General features: G+C 37.7%; 2 protein-coding genes across 9 annotated transcripts in view; one reads left to right on the top strand and one right to left on the bottom strand.

Moving 5' to 3' along the window:
* The window catches only part of ZFP91 (ZFP91 zinc finger protein, atypical E3 ubiquitin ligase), a 36,527-nt gene extending 22,555 nt beyond the window's left edge, over positions 1-13,972 (bottom strand). For both annotated transcript variants that reach the window (XM_001498153.7, XM_005598160.4), the window contains exons 1-2: positions 13,626-13,972; positions 8,360-8,388 (exon numbers count right to left, since the gene is read on the bottom strand). In XM_001498153.7, the coding sequence (XP_001498203.3) occupies positions 8,360-8,388; positions 13,626-13,972 (376 nt within the window). The remainder of the gene's footprint in view (positions 1-8,359; positions 8,389-13,625) is intronic.
* The window catches only part of LPXN (leupaxin), a 37,517-nt gene continuing 29,132 nt past the window's right edge, over positions 13,251-21,635 (top strand). Inside the window, exons 1-2 of one of the 7 annotated variants that reach the window (XM_070229620.1) lie at positions 14,536-14,865; positions 17,011-17,239. In XM_070229620.1, the coding sequence (XP_070085721.1) occupies positions 17,227-17,239 (13 nt within the window). In that variant the 5' untranslated portion in view covers positions 14,536-14,865; positions 17,011-17,226. Of the gene's footprint in view, positions 13,352-14,535; positions 15,249-17,010; positions 17,240-21,635 lie in introns of those variants that run through there. The other 6 variants (XM_023654094.2, XM_014729524.3, XM_070229622.1 and 3 more) reach the window with 6 other exon arrangements.

Here is a 21,635-nt window from a genome sequence, read left to right as displayed (position 1 = left end):
CTAAATAAACAAATGGGAAAAAAACTTGAAAGAAATGGGCAATTCAAGGTACAGAAAAACATATATTATATAAATATGTCCTCAGATAGGAGGCTAGTAAATCATTAGATTAACAACAGTAATACTATTTAACAAAGTACACTCAAAAAAAGCTCTTGGAAATTAAAAATATAAGAAAAAAAAACCGTGAAGAAAAGATGTGAAGTTAAGCTGAGAAAATCTCTGAAAAAGTAGCATAACAATACAAAGGGTTAAGAAATGTAATGAAGTATAAAATTAAAGGACAGAGAAAGCAAAAGTGATGAAGTTAAAGAAATAACATAAAATCTGCTATAAATTAAGAATAGTTTATTTATTTATTTATTTGGTGAGGAGGATTGGCCCGGAGCTAGCATCTGTGCCAATCTTCCTCTATTTTATGTGGGATGCTGCTGAAGCGTGACTTGACAAGTGGTGCTAGGTCCTTGCCCAGGATCTGAACCTTCGAACCCTGGGCGGCCGAGGCAAAGCGTGTGAATTTAACTACTATGCCACCAGGCCAGCCCCTATAATGCTGAATTTTATGTGTCAACTTGGTTAGGCTATGGTACCCGGTTGTTTGGTCAAACATCAATCTAGAAGTTGTTGTGAAGGTAGTTTTTTTAGACACGATTAAGACTTAAATCAGTAGACTGTGAGTAAAGTAAATTACCCTCCATAATGTGGGTGGGCCTCATTCAATTAATTGAAAGTCTAAGAGCAAAGATAGGTTTCATGAAGAAGTAACTTGGCTTCAAGAATGAACACAGAAACCCTTCCCTAAGTTTCCAGTCCTGTGAGTTTTGGACTTCAGACTGTATTATCACCTCTTACCTGAATTTTCAGTCTGCTAGTGTGCCCTATGGATCTTAAACTTGACAGCCCCCACAACTGCATGAGCTAATTCCTTAAAATAAATTATATATATAGTCTATTGGTTCTATTTCTTTGAAGACCCCTAATACACACTCTGGTACTGAAAGTGGTTCTAAAGGAATAGAATCTTACTGATTAGTTTTTTAATTGGTTCTCTAATCTGATTAGATTTAAAGGCACTAATATGACTCTTATTTCCAGTAGTAAAGAGAGCACTGAAAGTCCACGGCATGATGTAACAACAGAAATAAGCAAAATATCACCAATGGATACTTCTAAATCAAATACTTATAGTAAGAGGAGAGGTTCTGCTGATCATGCATTTGATACTTTGGGACATTTCAAATCGATGAGTTATAATGAAAATGGCTGGTTGCTCCTAATTGTGCTGGACAAAGTGGTGAGAGAAAAGGGTGTGCTCAGAGGTTCAAATTCCCAGCTCAAGCACCACATAAATGACCTGGAAGTTTCTATGCCTGCCCTGAAAGAAATCCTTATTTCCTGTACCTGCAAAGCTGAGTTTCCTGAAAACCAAACCCAGAGAGTCTCACCAAGGCCAACCTGGCTACAGGCACTGCTGAGTGCCTATTCTGCCAGCAGCAGACATCAACAGTGACTCCCTGATATAGCACCAGTCCCCAGGGTGATCACACAGCTACCTGGTGGCTAGTTCATTTCATCAGACCACTTCCATCATGGAAGTGGCAACGTTTTGTTCTTACTGGAACAGACACTTACTCTGAATATGGATTTGCCTTCCCTGCACCCAATGCTTCTGCCAAAACTATCATTCATGGACTTACAGAATGACTTATCCACAGTCATGGTATTCCATATAGCCTTTCTTCTGATCAAGGAACTCACTTCACAGTAAGTGAAATGCAGCAAGAGGCCCATGTTCATGGAATTCACTATGCGTGTTACCACGTTCCCTACCATCCTGAAGCAGCTGGCTTGACAGAATAGTGGAAGGGCAATAACAAACATGGGTGAGGTTGTAGAGAAACAGAAGCCCTCATCAACTGTTGGTGAACATAAATATCACAGCCACCCTAAGAAAGTGTTTGCCAGTTTCTTCAAGTTAAACCTATATTTACCATACAATCCAACAATTCCACTCTTAGATGTCTACCTGAAAGAAATACAAACATTTGTCCACTGAAAAACTTGCCCATGAATATTCACAGTATCGTTATTCGTGATAGCTAAAAAGTGTAGCAACTGGTGAATAGATAAATCAAATGAACTATTTCCATACAAAGGAATGAAAATACTGATACATGCTACAACATGGATTAACCTCAAAAACATTATGCTAAGTGAAAGACACCAGACGTAAAATAAAAAAAACATATATTGTATGTACAAGTCCGTTTATATAAAAACATCTAGAAAAGGCAAATCTATCTAGACAGAACTGTACACTTGAAATGGGTGAATTTTAAGTATGTAAACTATGCTTCAATAAAATTTTATTAATAAAATATGCATTGTAGCACTAGTAATAAAGATCACTAACTGAAATCTACCCAAATGCCCATCAACAGTAAAATGGGTAAACTGCGATATATTTCTGCAATAAACACTATATAGCAATAAAAATAATCTATAACAAACACCATATAGAGGAATGTCACATAATGGTGAGCAAAAGAAGCCCTACACAAGAGTACATAATGCATTATTCCATTTACATACAATTCAAAAACTGGCAAAACTAATTTGTGCTGTTAAAAGTCAGAATAGTGGTTACACTTGGGGGAGGTTAATCACATTCTGTTTCTTGAGTTGGGTGATGGTTACACCACTGGGTTTGCCTTGTGAAAAATCATGAAGCCGCATACTTAAGTGTACTTTTGTGTATGTATGGTATATTTTAATAGTTTCTTAAAAAAAAGTCACCTGCAACCCAGAAAAAACTGCGAGAAATATCAAACGTCCTTCCATCAGGTAGAGGCTAAATCAGTTATAAAACACACGTGTAATACGTTTGGATGCCCACAAACTACCTATTCACTTTTTTCTCTTAAGAATCCATCCCACTCTTAGAAACATGGTGGGATTCCCGATTAGTGTAAGGTAATGGTTTTCAAAGTGTAGTTTGTAAACTCCGAGGGGTCTCCAAGATCCTTTCAAGAAGTTTTCAAGGTCAAAACTCTCCACAAAAAAACAACTGTGACTTGGATTTGGATTACATTGCATTTGTAGATCATTATGGGGAGAAATGACATCTTAACAATATTGAGTCTTCAATTCAATGAACGAGGTATACTGCTCCATTCATTTAGGTTTTTAATTTCCCTCAGCAATATTTCGTACTTTTTAGTGTGTAAGTATTTCACATCTTTTGTCAGATTTATCCCAGAGTATTTCAGACTGTTTGATGTTGTTCTAATGATATTTTTAAATTTTATAATTTCAATCTTTTGTTGCTCATATACAGAAATCAACTGATTTTTGTATGCTGTGGGGTAAGCTTCAAGATGCCTTGCAGCTTTTGGCACACTGTCCTGAGACCACCATGACACGAAAATCACTGAATTGAAAGACCAATGAGGAGAGGGAATGGCCCACCTGAGAAATAACAAATTGTTGTATTTTAAATCACTAAGTATTGGATGGTTTGTTATACCTGGACAGATAACTGATACAAGAGTTTAGGGAGAGACATAGCAAAGAAAACAGGGTTGAGAAATTCTACAAACATAATCATCCAATAAGAAGCTAAGCTACAAGTTTGGAGTTTAGGATCAAAGAAGCAAGTCAGGTTTAATAAGGCAGGCAGGCAGAAGATGGAACTACAGTTACTTCTAAGAGAATTAACCGCACTGAAGCTAAAGGGGTCTTTGCCTGGATGTACTGTAGTTAGATCCATCTGGCTAGTTTTAATTCAGAGGAGACTGATCCTTCTTGGACTTAAAAAGGTCAGGGGGCATTAAATCAGATCTAATTCCTTTATGTCAGAGGTTTGTGGTCCACTCAGAATCACGTCAGTGAGAAGATAATGTTATGCCCTAGTAAGAGATGAGTGTCTCTTAGAGGTTTCATATTCTTATCAGTTGAATCTTAAGTTTGCCCACTCAGGACCCTAGGTTAGCTCTGCTTCAGTTTCCTCCCACTAGAGCATTCTGCTGCAACTCTCAAGTGGTCTGGCAGGGAAAAGGATCTCAATATAAAATAATTACCGTGTATAAAAGAATAAAATAACTGTTGAGAGGGTTCTTATATAAATTGAATTGCAAGTGGCAAATTGTTATAAAATTTCTTTGTATGTAAGGGACAGAAAGACTCATTTATCTGACTGATAAAACATTCCATAACTGAAACGAGCTGATAATCAAGGCTTTCTAAGCCTGTGTCACAATCTACATATATCATAAATGAGGTATGCCTGTACTTGTAGGAGACTAGAGCAGAGAGGAAGAACCACAGGTCTGGAGGTTTGAATCAGAAAAACGGTTTAAAGTATATGGGGCATTCTCAACAAGGAGTAAGACGTTGAGATCATTCTCATACTGAGAGAAATAATTTAGTTCCTGCTACCTTAAGATAAAGGGCTAGGAAGGAAATAAAATAGATAAAATGCTTATCGAATGTACGGTCAGCCATTTGAGACACGAGCACTATTACAATAGCCAGAAACTTGAGTTTCTGAAACCTGATCTCTCTACTGTGTATTTCTATAGTTAGCTCTACTTTGTTTTCCATGAATAATTAGTACTAAAAGTCCATTTTGAAATATTAGCCAATATCAGCAGTATTAAGAGAAATAAGGGAAACCGAGGCTTAAAAAAACCCCACGTATTTAAGATGAATATTGTTTAAGGATACTGGAAATGAGAGGATATGAAACAAAAGTATTCCAACACAGGAAAAATGAAATAATCTGACGAAATTAAAACTATGAAAATTGTTAAAAATAAATAAATTCTAACTTTTTAGGAAAGGAGGAAAGCTATAATCTGAAAATTAGATTAAATCAATAAAAAACAAAAACTGAGGATGTTTCAGGAAAGAAAAAAATACCAAAACAAGCTAACATTTTATTAATAATTCCAGATAGTATCCTGATTATAAACCAGATAAGGCAAACAGTCAAAGCTCTAAACAATCTAAGTAAATTCCCAGATCTGTTATGAACTCATTTGATGATTCTGTCTAGACAATCTTTTCCAAATATCACTACATAACAAGAAGAGTAACTGAAAACAGTAAAATGATTCTGAATAAAAGATGAGACCTCAAGTTTAACATAATCAAATTTTCAAGCACCCAGTACTCCAAAGTAGGTTTTCCATAAACTCTAATTTTATGAGATATTCTTAAAAATAACCAAAAAAAACGAGAGGGGGAAGGTCTTACAGTCAATTAAGTTACGTAATTGCTGCATATTTTGGTATTTACATTGCATATTACCCCAAATCAAAGTCTCTCAGAAGTCCTGGAATAAATAATCTAACACTGATGACTCAAGCACTGTCCACATTTATTTGAGTCTGTAATATTTATTATTATTATTCCATGAAACACTTGAAACACACTTTAGTAAACGTTAAGATACTACAGTCTCCTTTTTTATGTTGTATCTTGGGCAGTTTTAGTCAGAGGGTCGAAAGTTAAAGAAATTACTATTTGCGAATCATGTAACACCGGGATTATTAATAAATTACATTTAGGCAAACCATCACTTTACTTCATTACCATAACACTGGTTCAAAACAGAGGGAGCAGAAAGAAAATATAAAGGCAAGTTAAAAATGAACTAGGCAGGCTCTGTCCTTCAAAATTTCTGCTCCACAATGATGATGATAAACCTTGGCAGTAGTAAACTAAGCTTTCACATTTTAAGCTTTTTCCTTTTTGCTTCTTGTTTGTGGAATGCTCTTCATTCAGATATCTACCTGTATATTCAGGTATGAGCTCAAATGTCATATACTCAAAGTGGTCATCCTTTGCCATCTTATCTAAACTTAGCCTCCCCACCTCCAACTTCATCAAATATATTACACTCTTTTAATTTCTTCACCGCACTTATTTGATTACCAGTACAACCCAGTATCTAGAATGGTGCTGGACACACAGTGGATGCTCCACAATTACCTGTTGAATGAATAACTAAACACTACTTTTACAAAGCAACTTTTCATTTGTTTTATATATTACCATCAGGATTAAATAAATGAAGCAGAAACAGGTACCAACATTAACATGTTTCTTTACTACTATTTCAGTTTGAAAAATGAACATAGCACTTGGCAATTTAATAATTTGAAAACAATAGCAAGTTGCTTTTGTGTGTGTGGAATATTATTTATTTGTTCAAACACGTCAAAAGTTTTACCTGTAGCTGAAGGAAAGCAAATAATTTCAAGTCATTTGGAGTAAATAGAGTAAAAGCAAGCCTGAAAACATCTTTTCAATATTAATAAAACAGAGATAGTCATATCTCTAGAAAATATCAAAAAGTGTCCGAAGTTTTGAAAAAACTTCAACTTCTGGAATAAGTTTGAGTTACTTCAGTTAAAATTCAGGAGACTGAACATGAAAACTATTCTAGAGTAACAGAATAACTTTTTGAGAAGTTAAATGACAAGGCAAAGAACTGAAGTGAATTCTAAATACTAAACAGCACAGGAAAAGGTGACCACTACAGTCCTCATTTCTTTATTCACTGATCTAGTTGTATAAATGTAGGTAAGATACAGTTATGTACCTATATACTGTTCATAGACTTGAACAGCTACCGTGATAGGTAAACTAATGAAAAGATGGAGATGGGAGTTGGAGAAAATCTATTTTTTCAAAATTTTACAAACCTAATAGGTACCATTTATTGAGTGCTCACTGGATTTCAGGTACTGAATTATTTGCAATAAAAGGCAGAACTTGAATTCAAATCCTGAGTTCTAACTCTAGATCCAGAGCATTTAACTAGTGGGATTGATTTTGAGATTGAATTACCCATAATGCAGTTTTAATCTCTTCACAGCTGCATAACTACATAACATGCCAATTTCTGGTTTAAGACATCTACACAAAGGGCAATTAAATTAATATGCAACAGGGGTTCAAAATTTCCACCACATTATGAGAGTTCTCAAGGCAACCCAAAATAACTTCTTTAGACGTACTCTTTAGACACACGAGGTAATTTCAGCTCTGATAAAGGAAGGTTGGGGTTTTAGTTTTTGTTTTAATAAAAACTGCTCTGGTACTTGATTGCTACCTCTCTCTACATTTTCTCCACATCATAAAATTCCCAAGATGATCTCTGAACAATAAACACGAGAGCTTCCATTCTTAGCAGACATACCCTATTTTCTAAGTATCAACAGCAACAAAACCAAAAACTTGCTAGACAAAACAGTCATGGAAAGATTTCTACACAAAAAATTTGCCTAGTGCAATATATTTCTGCCTTGTATACTATGAAAAACTAGCTTCAGATTCTAAAATTCAGAGGAAAAAGAAATCTGATCATTAACATCTAATTATTTACAAAGCAGCCACCAATTCAAGTTACTGGCTCCTAATCATACTGTCATTCTTCTCCATGGCATAAAATCCAGATTTTAAACTTGTTTTATGTATATTCTCAAAGCATTATTTATGAACAGAAAAGTCTTCATTAGGAATAATATATATATATATATATATATATATAACACATACATAATAAGTTAACTGGTCAACCCACACTTATTAAGTAAATTCCCATCAGGACTGGGCCAAGATCAGACAAATAAATGAGAGATGCTTAAAAGTATATTTGTTCCAGTTTTAAGAAGGATGCTGTGTATTTGAACTTAGCATCAAGGAACACAGCCAACAACCAGATAAAAACATGTAATCAATGAGCACCTGGCCCAACATGATGGGGCAATGTTAATAACCCAATCTCCAAAAACAGAATAGTCTTTTTAAAAAACTGTTTAAAAAGAAAAAAGTGAACATTAGCTTCCCTTTAATCCAGATAAGCAGAAGACTACATTCAATACATATATCTGGTTTGCTAAAACACTTTAAAGAGAAACAACCTAATGACCCCATTCAATTATTCAGCAGGCTGAAATCTTAGAACACTTCTTTCCACATTCTTCAAACTGCATTTATAATTTGAGTCTCCACCAGCATCACGATTTTGTCTGCATTTTACTCTGTACTGTGTATCATTCCTCTTTGTTACTTTGGTAAAAAACTCACTAGCTTAAAAAAAACTGCCATAAATTGACATCAAATAATCTGATTTCCCATTATTAGGTTTCTAAATAAAGCCAAAATGATCCGATTGTCCAAACCTGTTGTTATCTAAATAGGTTTGATCTACTCCAGTAATTCTTTACTAAATAAAAGTCATTTTTAAATGGGAACAATTTGAATTATCAGGCTGAAGCCTATTCTATTTTCTATCAGATTATTAAATAATCTGTAACAGACATGAGAGGTAAGAATGATCAAGTCTTACCTTTGTCAGTTGTTACTTTTTCTATGCATCTGAAAGAAATGAGAATCAAATATTAAATAAACAATCTTATACACTTTCCTAAAACACAAATATTTATCTCTTTCATGTTCATCGCCAGAGTGATGCAGAAAGCACCTACAGCAATGCTGTCCAACAGAACTTTCTGCAGTGATGAAAATATTCTCTATCTGCACTGTTCAATACGGTAGTTGCATGTGGCCGCTGAGTACTTGAAATAGCTAATGTAATTTAGGACCTGAATTTTTAATTTTTATTAATGTAAATTTAAACAGCCACATGTAGCTACCATATCTGACAGCACACAGAGTATCATTTCAAATAGTTGTTTTTAACTGTAAAAATGTATTAATACAAAGAAAATACTGCTAATTTTATGTTAAGTGGTTATATAATACAATGTCCTTATTTTACACAAATGCAGTAACTAGGGGTAAAACGAAATAATGTTTGAGATGTCCTCTAAAATACTTCTGCCGAAAGAAGAAGAAGGGCAAGGGGAATAGATGTAGCAAGCATAGTAAAATCTCCATAACTGTTAAATCTAGGTGACAAATACTGGGGTTTCATTATACTGTTTTCTCTACTTTGTGCATATTTCACAATTTTCATGATAAAAACTGAATGAACCTAAAAGAAAACCCTAAAATTATTCTTTTATTAAACCCAAGTCAAAATCTATTTCTACAAAGGCAATACTGGACTGCAGAAATAAATATAACTTGCAACTACACAACTAGCAATAGTAAAGAATTTAATGTTATAAACTACTGACTTAAAAAATATTATTCCCATGTTTTTAATTTGGGAAAATTTCTATCATACATAATTGCTGTGTATAGTATAATGAATCTCCCTCTAACTATTACCCAAATTCAAATGGTTGACATGTCTTGGATCTTTACCATAAAGGTGCCACACAATACCTCTCAGCAGTACAAAGTTTTCTCCTCTTTTGAAAGTAAACCTAATACAAATGAAGACTCTTGTGTCACAAAAGACTATCCGAGCAAATACAGAAGCCAGGGAGTAATCCAAATTCTGTTTAGAATGTTTAGAATGTTTAGAATGTTTAGAAAGAATAACTATGATTTTCTTATTCCACATATTTTTTAAAAAGCTTGGTATTATAATTTTAAATTGTATTACCAATGTCCCAATTAACAATTAACACAACATAACTGGCAATCATTCTAACTCTAAATGAAAGTACAGAATAACTGCTAAATTTTGAGACATTATACAATAAACTTTCCAAAAACCTTCTGGAATGGTTCAATGTTTCTATTATCATATTAATCACGAGAGGAAGAAAATTCAGGATTTTAGTCTTGTACAATACTAAAGGCTTGTACTGAAGCCTTCTCCATAGAGCCATAAAAGTTTTTTCAGTTCAGAATATTACCGTCTCTTCATTCTCACTATCCATGACCCTCGCCTTTTCCTTACAAAAGGAAAGAGCAAGAAAGTGTCACCTAAAGGTTTACTGCCATTTCACCTTTAGCAAGAAAATAAAACAAAAATAGAATTCCACGTATCACAAAATAGAAAAATATATGTTTTCTTCATTTATAATCCATCTGAACCTGCAGGAGTACTTCTAAGAATACTCAGTTTTGGCCAACAGGGTTACTCAACAGCTAACCTAAAAGTTTAAAAAAGTATTTATTGAAGTTTTAAATTCTGAAACGCACCATATAAACAAAGGAGTTATCATAAGGTAGAATGAAAAGAATCCTTTTGCATTTTAACCTAGTCTAACAATTACACTGTTTGCATATTAGTAGAAAGAATGGATGTTTTAACTTATGAATCAGAAAAAAGTTGGTGGAATATATATTTTTTTAAAAAATTATATTTCAAATGAAGATGTTTATATACTAATCTAAGGATCTTAACTCTGGAGTTTATTGGCTAAAATAAGACAAACGATGAGCCTAATTCTTAGATAGTACTGATACATAACCTTTCTCCAAATTTGGCTTACCTTTCCTTACTATTAGCCCTTAAGTTTTAATTTATAATGATTCCAGCATTTAACTTTGTGCGTTTCTCTTAAACACATTCACTGAAAATTTTTTTTTATTTCTCTTCACAAAGATGTCCTGCTCTTTTCATTTAACTTCCAAACATTTCAATGCAAATGGAAAAGTTGTTATAAGCTTACGAAAGTTTATAAACTGTAACATAACTATCATCTAACTACAAAGATCATTTCACAAATCATAAATTATCAGTTACAGATGAAGAAGCAGATTTAAAGAAGTGACTTGCCCAAGGTCATATGGTGAAGCCAGGACCTGAAACTTTCTGACTAAAGTCCAATGCTTTTCCCACTATATTATTTTGCCTTCTAATAGGAAAAGAGGTTTTAATTAATCCAAATCTCTATATTGATCTTTTAAGCTACTGGACACTTTGTAGTCTCTTCAATCAAGAGTAACAAATGTAGGTTAAACAACTGATTACTGGTAATTTATACAGGCAAATGCTGAGATACAGAAATAGGACCTGAACAGAACAAGAAATTAATATAGGGATTAAATCTCTTACTTCCTTTTTAAAAAACCATCATAACGTTATTTGGAAAATACTAGAGATAAATCAAGGTCAGAAGGCACTTGACCAAGGTTCAGTAAACTGATACTCAAAACCTCTTGAAATGTCTCAGGGGATTAAATTAACTTTCCTACTTAATTAGTTTTAAAATTTATTTTATCACTGAAAATACATAAGCCATGCATACTGTCTGACAAATCTCCACTAATCAGTGTATCTTCCCCTTATACTGCAAGGTCCTTGAAGATGAAGTTCACGTCTCATTTATCTTTATAAAGCCCAACTCAGCACAGTATCAGGCCCAGGTACCACTCAATCAAGTTTACTGAGCTGAAATGCTTTAGGCCTCCTTTATTTCCAGGGCTTGCGGTAAACTGAAAATGTGTACCAAAAAATTATTATGACAAAAATTTATTTTAACAATCCACTCAAAACTGCATAATTTAAAACACCTAATCAAGAGAGAGTTCTGAGGCTAAAAGAAGGTAAAAAAATACTACTGTACAGTCTTTTATGATCCTGGATGAGAGAGGGAGGGACACTGAGAACCAAAACAATTCCTTCCTCTCCACAAGGAATTTTGTGTAGAAAAAACTGAAGGGATTTAATTGTCATCTTCATCCAAGTTCAACTGTTGTATTACTTATATTGTAGAAGTAAAAGGCTCATTAGTACTTTTTTGTCAAGAGGTAGGGAAAAAATAAAGCATGACAGCAGGTAAAACTACTACTCTTGGTATAATTATCTTCAGAGATCATTTATATAAGTAAAACTGGTGGAACAGTGGGAGGGAAATGTGGCAAGGAGACATACGTATATTTAACTCTCAAATGGGTCAAATATTTTAAGTTATTAACCTTCCTATGCGAGGCAGTAGAAAAAATATTAAAAAACAGAAAAAATATCAAATTTTGCAGAACTTACATGAAAAACAGCACTACACACCACTTATACCTCTATCATGCCACCACTACTCAAAACAGTAACTTTTTTTTTTTGAGGAAGATTAGCCCTGAACTAACATCCACTGCCTGTCCTCCTCTTTTTACTGAGTAAGAATCGCCCTGAGCTAACATCTGTGCCCATCTTCCTCTACTTTATATGTGGGACGCCTGCCACAGCATGGCTTGATAAACGGTGTGTAGGTCTGCACTCAGGATCCCAACCTGCCAACTCCAGGTCGCTGAAGCAGAGCGTGTGAACTTAACCACCCGGCCATAGGGCTGGCCCTCAAAACAATAACTTTTAATATTTTCTATATATCAGGCTTTGTGTTAAGTGCTTCACATGCTGTACTTAATTCTCACAAGCACATCTTACAGGGATTAACATCTTACAGATACGAGGAAACTGAGGCACTGACAGTTTGAGAAATTTGTCCAGGGAATTTATATCCGAATAAGGCTAATGATATATCTTTTCAAATTTATGAATTTAAATATAGAAGCTTAAAATTTTTATGACCATAAAATTTATCTACAGCAATTAGAATCCTAATTATAACTATCATTTATAAGTACAGATTTTTGTTGTCCACAGAACTGTAGTTTTCACAGTCCCCTTATGTTAACATTCAAAAATTTGAAAGCACATCTAATATCATAACATGACACCTTCTAATTGTATTTCTCTCTGAGAGGCTTCTAAGGCAAGCATGCCAAGGTTACAGACTTAACAATTTTAGAATAGGTTGTTTCAAATTTTAAATCTACTAGGTCTGGTACAAGCCAAATCTTTGGTGGGGAGGGAAACTGATCGCCCCGCCACCTTCTTTTCTCCGCTTTCACTAATTTTTTTCACTTGAAAGTCAAAAGACACAAATGACGTTTTCAGTCAAGAAATCAACGGCTAATGAGATTAATTTCTAGAGTTTACAAGCACGTGTGCTTCAGTATTTTCAATAGAAAAACATTATTTTAATAAACAAGTTAAAATATTTATGTTCCTCGTTCCTCTATTATCTGCAGGTAATAAAGTAATTCCTTTCAGATTAGTCTAATTTTTAAAAGTGAAGTTTCTATATTAAAACATGCAAAAACAAAACTATGCCACTTTGCAAAACAAGAAGTTAAAAATATACACCTAATCTTGTTATATGAAAGACTCTACATTTAACAAAACTGGTAGAACCACGCTTTTACGCTACTAGTAAATACTAGATTTTTAAAACGAGTGAAAAATGATGTGAAAATTAAGTAGAATGAAAAAAGCTACATGAAAACACTAATACAACTGGCTTTTGAACTAATTAGTGGGAAGGAGGGGGACACACTTTCGAAGGCTAAGATCATGCTGTTGATTTCCTAAAGGGGATGTGATGTAATACTGGAGAGCCGCCTTAAGAGGGAAAGGATAGGCTGACAAAGGGAGTGCAGATGCCAGAGTGCGGGAGAAGCCTGCGGCGACAGGGAAGAGGTGGGTCACTAGGGAGCAGAAGAGGTGTATCCAGCAAAGGACAACTTCACGGGGTGGGGAGGCGGCCCGAAGGGCAGAGGGCAGGGGCGCGGAGGACACAGGGCTGGACAGGCGCGATAAGACAGCTAACCGGAGCGGAGTGACATCTGGCGTGCAAGCCAGCAGGGGGCAGAGCAGGCAGGATGTCACGTGGAGTGGGCGCTACGGCAGCCGAGAGGGTTGCGTGCGGGCAGAGGGGGGTCTTTACCACCGCCTGAAAGACTGCGTTACTCACAGGAGTCGCGGACTCTTCTTGCCCTGAGCTGGAGACGGGGGCTTCGCGGCCTGGGACTGCTGCCCGGGGGCGTCGGAAGGCCTGGCGCTGGGGCTGCTCCTCCGCCGGCGGGGATACTCGGCCTTCCTCCGACGGGACACAGCGGCGGCGGCCGCGGCCGCAGCGGCCCGGCCCCGGTCCCGACCTCCCCTTAGCACGCGGCTGCTAGTGGTCCCCGCAGGCGCCGTCGCCGCCGCCTCAGGGGGCTGTTGTTGGGGCTCCTCCGGAGCCGCCTTGGCCGCCGCCGCCTCTCCCCCTTCCTGGTCCTGCTGCTCCGGGGGTCTCGGCTCTTCCGTCTCCCCCGGCATCGGGACTCTTCCGTCCCCCACCCCCTTATCCCAGGCGGCGGAGGCGGAGGCGGCGGCGGCCGCGACGCTGCTCCCCCCGCCCCCCTCGCCTCCCAGAGCGTCCGGCTCACTCTCACTCTGCGCTCCTCTTTCCCCCCCTCCCCTCCTCACGGCTCCGAGGGCACCCCCCCCGCCCCCTGCCACTCAAGGCCCGCTACGGCTGGCGGCGCGCGCGCGCGCGCGCCCTACACAGACGCTCAGCGGACCAATCGGAGAAGAGGAACAGCTTCTTCGCCCCACCCCTCACGGTCTCTCACGCAGCAGCGTACTGGGTTCCCTCCCCCACACCTTCCTTCAGCCAATCAGGAAACGGCTACAAGGGAGCGCGCGAGGTTTTCTTCCCCGCGCACCCGTTCTCACCGTTAAACGGCTGTGTCTCGCGACAATCCCAAAGTCACCTTTTATTCCCCCTCCGGAGCTCAACGTGCGCTAGGGACAGTGGGAGGGGCAGGTCTCGCGAGGAGGTTGGTGGGAAGAAAACGCACCTCTTTCCCCGCCTCGCGCGCACCCTGGCCAGGCTGCGCGCGCACCTGCCTCCCTAAGGAGCCGCTAATGCCACAAGGGCTCTATCCTTCTTCCTTAAGCCGCGGAAGTAGCCTCGGCGTTCTTCTGCCTGTACCCCGATCCCACTTTCCTGTCTGTGGCCTTTCTGTCCCCAACGCCGCCAGGTCTTGCGGGGAGAAGGGGAAAATTTTTTGAGCTGTCGCTTCTCCTTTAAGAAAAAAAGCCCCGTCGGCTGCCGGATGAAAGTCTCTGAAAAAATGGCGGCGGCAGAACAGAGGCGGGGTCGTGAGGGCAAGAAGGACCCGCCTGTTGGCGCAGGCGCATGGTTAACTTGCCCAAAGGCATGCTGGGTGATGTAGTCCTATTTATTTTATAATTCAGGAGGAAAAAAGATTGGAAACCAGAGGCGAAGAGGATGTTGGGAGCTATTGACTGATGCAGGATGGGAATGGTAGTTTACTCTTTGCGCAGTGTGAGTTTAACTTTTTTAGGGAGGAAGTGGTTCCGGGTTAGGCCGCGACGCAACATTTGGGCACAAATGTTGAGCCAGTTGCTTGTGTTATTTGCCTGCGATGGTTTTGTCTACTTTTTCAGTTGGTGTTAGCGAAGCTTTTGTAGGGTAGCCACGTAACAGCCCTTACCTTGGTTTGGTTAGGTGGCACCTCTTCTGGGACCCGTTAGCGTTCGTGTCTGCAATATTCGTCTCGTCATCCTGTGTCTGATCCACCAACCTGTGAGTCCCTGGAGGTCAGGGACTGAATCTGGTTCCGTCGGGTCCTGGGGGGCGTATCACAAGTCGCACCACTCGTTTGATTCTTAATAAAAGTTAAGAAAGAATTGTAGAGTTGCTTTGTTACTAGACTTTGTCGGGGCCAAGGAGCTGGAATCGGCTGCTTGACTTGGCGGTGGTCCCTGGGCTGGAAGGAAGAGTGAAGGGTTGTTAGCGTGACTCGCGTGACTCTTATGCTCCCCACCCCGGAGCCACCTGCCTCTGCGGTTTTTAAATGTTTCTGCTGCACAGGAAGCAAAGTCAGAATAGCAGCTTTGTCAGAAATTACGTTGCTGTTTACTGGCGTGTGCAAATAAATTGTTCTAATATGTCAAACGGGAGTTTCCATTTGCTCATCTCCAAGTTGCATTTGGCGATGGCAGTGGGCCTCTCTCATTCCTTCCTTTTTTCCTTTCATCCATCATAATCAAGGAGCAATTTGCAGGAATGGTTCTTACCGCTTGAAAATAAAGCATCCAGGATTAAAGTCCCAAAAGAAAGGGATGGAAACAAGATTTGGGGGTCCAATTCTAAATTTTACAATCATTCAGTTAAACTGCAGATGGAGTCCAATATTTGCAAGCGATGTGCTGAAGTGCATTTTTCCTTTTAGTATTTTGGCTCAGTTACACTTCAGATTCGGCAAATGTTTTATATGTCTATTGCGTATTGCGCACTTTCACAAGGCTAATGGCTTTTCACTTGTTAAAACTGTCTGGCATCCTGTGCATGGGGATTTTTTCAAACCGATCTTTGCAGTGAGCAGACTTTTGGAACAGCACTGACATCCAATGGTTGCTCAGAGTAATGCAGAGTGGATTCTCTTTTCCACTAAAAAAAAAAAAAAAAAAAGGTCTTAAGAGTCACAATGGGATGGAGAATGAATGATTCCTTTAGATCAACCTAAAAAAGACTACTGTGTTGTAGAGGAAAGATCACAGGATTTGAAGTTAAATTTGGATTATAGTAAGTAGCAAAGCTACCTGCTAACTCTATTAATTTTAGCAGTTTTCTATTGAGTCTATTTCACCACTGGTAACAATGGGGATAATATCTATTTCACAGGGCCATAATTATAGTTCTTTACATACTACCTTCTCATGGTAGGCCTTTTGTAAATGTTCTGTTTCATTCAAAATGAATAAAATCATAGCAGTAAAAAAGTTGAAAGCTAACCTCAGTGTCACTTTTCAGAGAAGCTAATGTAAGGCAATGTAACTAGGCAGAATTATGCTTAATTGAGATGTCTGCAGTTTAGCACCTGGTGTCTTAAATCTTCTGGTTTCATTCTTAATGACCCCTATAGTTGTTTGCATTTTGGACCACTGAAATAACTCAGGTCCTGAGAACCCAAACATGAATATGCCTCTGCCCTGCCTTTAATGTATCTGCAATCTATTTAGGAAACAGGTAAGCATGTCTTCAAGAAATAAAGACAGCCAAATGAATTGGGTGCTGGTTAACTATGAAGGAAGCTATGCCTCCGCAGTTTACAAGCTTTACAGAAAAAAAAAAAAAAAAGAAAAGTAGGTTCCCTGATGCCCAGTCACAGTGGTATACCCATATTGGGAAAAAACGCAAGTACAAATATGCCATTTCCATGAATTCGAGATGAATCCTAGCACATAGTAGGTGTTCAAATTTTTCAAAATTAATTTTGAATCTTTATCACCCTGGCCAATGCACTACCAGAACTCAAATCTTCCTACCCACCTTTTCATTTCAGTCCCATTTTTAAAACTCTGACCGACAAAAAAGAAAAAAAAAAGAAAAAACTCACCAAATCAAAAGAGAGGAAGTGCTAAGCAAATACAGGAACCAAAAAGGGTTATAGAGGCTGCTTCACGCTGTCTCATTCAGTTCCTTTGTGGTCCTCTTCTCCGGCACATGCCAAAGCAGTTCCTCACAACCTGTGGCACCAGAGCATCTTGGACGTGTGACAATGGAAGAGTTGGGTGAGTGAGGACCTTCTTGGAGGAGAAACTTGGAGGGAATGAAGTCTTGGCTGCCATCTTCATGTGTGGTGGGGTGGACTTCTAGTCAGCTGGAGGGTAGTGCTGGAAGAGTATATTTTCACTTCTCTCCTGACCTCAGCCCAACCAAGAGTGAAGCGTGAGGAACTATGATTGTTTTGGGGAACTATGGGTTCACTGTTTTCAGTGGCAGAATGTAGGCAAAGAATTTAGGTGCTAACCTCCGAGTAAACTCTGCACAAATACTTTTCGACTGAATTGTGATTGAAATTGCCATTTTGTTATGGGCATTTTGCCCTTTTGGGGCTACTGGAGATCATAGGATGTTCACACAGTTGGCAACTGCAGAAATGCAATTTGCATTTAGTTTTCTTTCTTTCAAAAGAAAGAAAAGGGAGGGAGATAAAGGGTGTTATGAGGAGAAATAGAAGTATAAGAATGTGGGATCCGCAAAGGTTGGAGAAAGGCCAGGGTGGTTTCATTTGTTCCATGGTTTAGTATTAAATCAAGAAGACATAGCACTGTAACTCCAGGGATTCTGTTGCTAAGCATTTATTCAAAGGAGTTCTGAAAGAACAGATTACTATGGCCTGTGAATATGATAGCTCCTTCCACTCCAAAGCAATTAAAACTAGCAGTGAAACTATTGGCCACATTGCTCAGAGAAATTCCTCATTTCAAACCTTTGGAGTAATGTAATCTTTGTCATTCTTGAAACTCATTCCATATCCTTTGCAAACTTTTGTTGCTGGCAGCCTTACTAGCACTGAGTCACTAACCTTTACCCAATTTCCAAGTGTTATTAATTCCGCAGTGTTGTGAGTTTTTGTATGTTTGGGGTATGTCAAAAGTGCAAACAACGACAGCAAAAACATCTCTTGCACATTGTCTTTAAAAAAAAAATTTTGAACTGTGATTTGAGAGCTGGAGAGGTAGAGGGAGGAGGAAAGGCAAATTACAGGAGGGAAGGGATTTTGATGATGAAAAGATGGTGTTGAATTGGTTGTAAGTAAAGTCCATTTTGATACTTGGGGTAGAATATATTTTGGGCTTGGTGTGGAATCCAAATTCTTGTGCTGTGTGAGGGATAGGGAAATTCACACTTTTGCCTTAGTTCCACTGGAGTCCAGCTCTGGTTTTTTATTATAGGGATACCTAATGGCTTTCCTGAAAGTAATTCAAAAGGAAATTAATACTTATTCAATGACTTACGCTAAAATTAGACATTTTTACATACATTAATCATTTTAGCGTCCAAAGCAACCTCTGAAATAGGTATTATCCCCCCGCCTTTATTTTTCACATGAGAAAACTAAGAAAAACAAAATAACTTGTTCTACATCACTCTCTGGAGCACCTGACACCAAAACTGATTCAGTTACAAGATGCTCTCCAGTTTTAGAAGTTTGTTGGCTTAGGTGTTCCAGCCAACAGAATAACCCAGATAATTACAAAATAATAGATTTGCACAGTTTTGCATTTCCTGAGCAGGATGAATCATAGAGAAATTTGGTCCAGAAAATACCAAGCAGCCTGGAAGGTAACATTCCTGTACGTTATCCAGGTGGTTAAACTCCAACTGCTTCTTCAAATTGTCATCAGCCCAGTTACTACCCAAAAGACTCAGGGTGGGTCTTCCACCTTGCACAGAAATAGCATGGAGAACAGGTCAGAACAGGCGGGCCAATATTTCCTCTCTGCAATACTTCCTCCAAGATGAGTAGTTCAGATCCACCCAGACAGCTTTATCAAAATCCTCGTTATATGAGGATGCTAGATAAAGGGGAACCAGGAGAAGACTCTGGCTCTGAATGAAATCATCACAATCCAGTGAGACCCCGAAGAGATGTCACTTTACTCCTTTCATGTTAACGTTGATATTATTTGATTTCTCCAGATGAAGGGCTATAGAGACGGACCGTAGAGTTTTCAGTATAATACACTCCACCACCAGTAATCCCATGTTTGTCATACTGAAATTAGTCATCTTCAAATTACAGAATCTTGCAAAAGGCAAAATAATCTTGGGATGTTGGTGATATGTGCCCTCATAGGAAACAGGAAGAGAAAGGCCTGTTAACTTATGACCCAGAAGAGAGAGTTTCAGCAACTTTGGTTAGCTGGTGCTTCTGAGGGTAACCTTCTCCTCTTCGTGGTATGGTTTACTTCTCTTATAGAGGGTCTCCTCTTCCCCTAATCTTTATTGTAAGCGTCTTTTTATTTTGAATCTAAGAGGATTCATGACTTCTACTTGGAACAAAGCTTAGAAAATAGAAAAGAAAAGGGCTATATCTTAATAGAGGGATTCAGAATAAAAATTTGGAAATCAGAAATTTGGAATTCAGTCTGACTAGTAAAGTCCTGAAAAAAAAATTTTTACTTTCTAATTCTACCTTAGTTTTATTTTTCTTTTCTTTTCTCTTCTTTTTAAAAACATTTTGTTACAGAGAATTTAAAAATGCACAAAAGTAAAGAAAATAGTTTAAAGAAATCTGATGTATCCATCAACCAGCTTAAACAATCATCAACTCTTGGCCAATCTTATTTCATTTATACACTCATTCATTCCTTCCACTCTTGGATTATTTTAAAGCAATTTCAGACATTGTATCATTTCATCTGTAAATATCTCAGCATGATCTCTTAAACACGTATATACATATACATATACATATGTATACACACGAAAACCCATAATAACATTATCACTCACAAAGTCCTTAATAATAATTCTTTAATTTCATGAAATACCATTATCACACCTAAAATGTTAATTTTACTTACTTTTTAAAAATTAAAGTAATTTTAAATTACTTAATATTATCAAATATCCTTATCACATCTACAATAAATTAACAGTACTCAGTATGCTTGCATACCCAGTCAGTGTTTAACATTCCCGATTGTTTCTTTTTGTTTATTTAGTTAAGGTTCATACATTGAAATTAGTTATGTCTCTCAAGTCTCTTTTGATCTGTGAATTCCCCCTCCATCTCTTTTTTTCCGTTACAATTTATTTGTTGAAGGGTAATTTTTGGTTTCTTTTTGTTTCTTTTTTAGCTCAGGTGCCAATCTTTATTTTTTTATTGCAGTAACATTGGATTATAACATTATATAACTTTCAGGTGTACATTGTAATATATTTCAAATCCTGTGTAGATTACCTCATGTTCACCACCCAAAGACTACTTACAATCCATCACCACATGTTTGTGCCTAATCACCTCTTTGCCCTCCTCCCTCCCCACTTCCCCTCTGGTAACCACCAATCCAATCTCTGTTGCTAGGTATTTGTTTGTCTTTGTTTTTATATCCTGCTTATGAGTGAGATCATACAGTATTTGACTTTCTCCCTCTGACTTATTTCGCTTAGCATAATACCCTCAAGGTCCATCCATGTTGTCACATAGGCCGGATTTCATCATTGTTGAAGGGCAATTTGACCTGAAGAGTTTAGCTCAGTTTGCTTATCTCTAAAATGGTACATAAAATTCACTGTTTTTGTGAGATGGGTGATTGAGAAAGATCTGTAGAAGATTTCATTCTTAAGAAATGATTAGCCCTTTTCTTATGTGGTTAAGAAATGCCCCAACACCTGAAATAAATGAAAAAGCTTTTTTAATGACCTGCAAAGTTCATTTTCATCTTCTGAGAACTTCAGAGCTAGGCAGATCCTTAGAAATAATATCTTCCAGTATTTTGCAAACTTTTAAAAACTGCAACCCCTGGTAAAAAATCCTCTACAGGTCCACCAATTTGAAAAATACTGTTGTAATACAGTTGCTTCATTATGTAGGTGAGGAGGTGGCTTCAGAGAAGAGCATGTCATGCCTAGATGACCCAGAGAATCCACATGGGAATGGGGACTGGAATTTCAAACTTGAAGTTAGTGCAGGGACTAGGGATCATGTACCCCAGGATCAGACAGCCAGGTTCTGCACTAAGTAGCAATGTGACTTTAAACAAGTTATTTGTCTCTTTCTTGATCTATAAAATAAGGGCAATAATATCGCCTAAATCAAAGCATTAGGATGACTAAATGAAATATATAAACTCCTGAGCACAGTGCCTGTCATGTTAATTTTTATTAATTATTATTATTTTCATCATAACAGAAAGGTAAATGTGTAATACTTGTAAAGTCCATTGATTTTTCCCAAAAAGATTACAAGAGAAACAAATCTCAACTGTTTGTATTGCAGCTTCTTGCTTGATTTTGTAATATCTGTTTTATCCTCAATACCTTTTTTCCCACACCCTAAAAGACAGAGTATTTATACACATTTTGTTTTGAGAATTTTGTTCTGTGCTTAGGATAAGAAAAAAATCATCAGAGTTAAGAATACATGTTACTGTCCTGGTGTATTTTGAAAAACTA

The sequence above is a fragment of the Equus caballus genome, chromosome 12, assembly GCF_041296265.1.
Source record: "Equus caballus isolate H_3958 breed thoroughbred chromosome 12, TB-T2T, whole genome shotgun sequence".
NCBI classification, from domain to species: Eukaryota; Metazoa; Chordata; class Mammalia; order Perissodactyla; family Equidae; genus Equus; species Equus caballus.
This window is presented reverse-complemented; position numbering and strand designations above follow the sequence as displayed.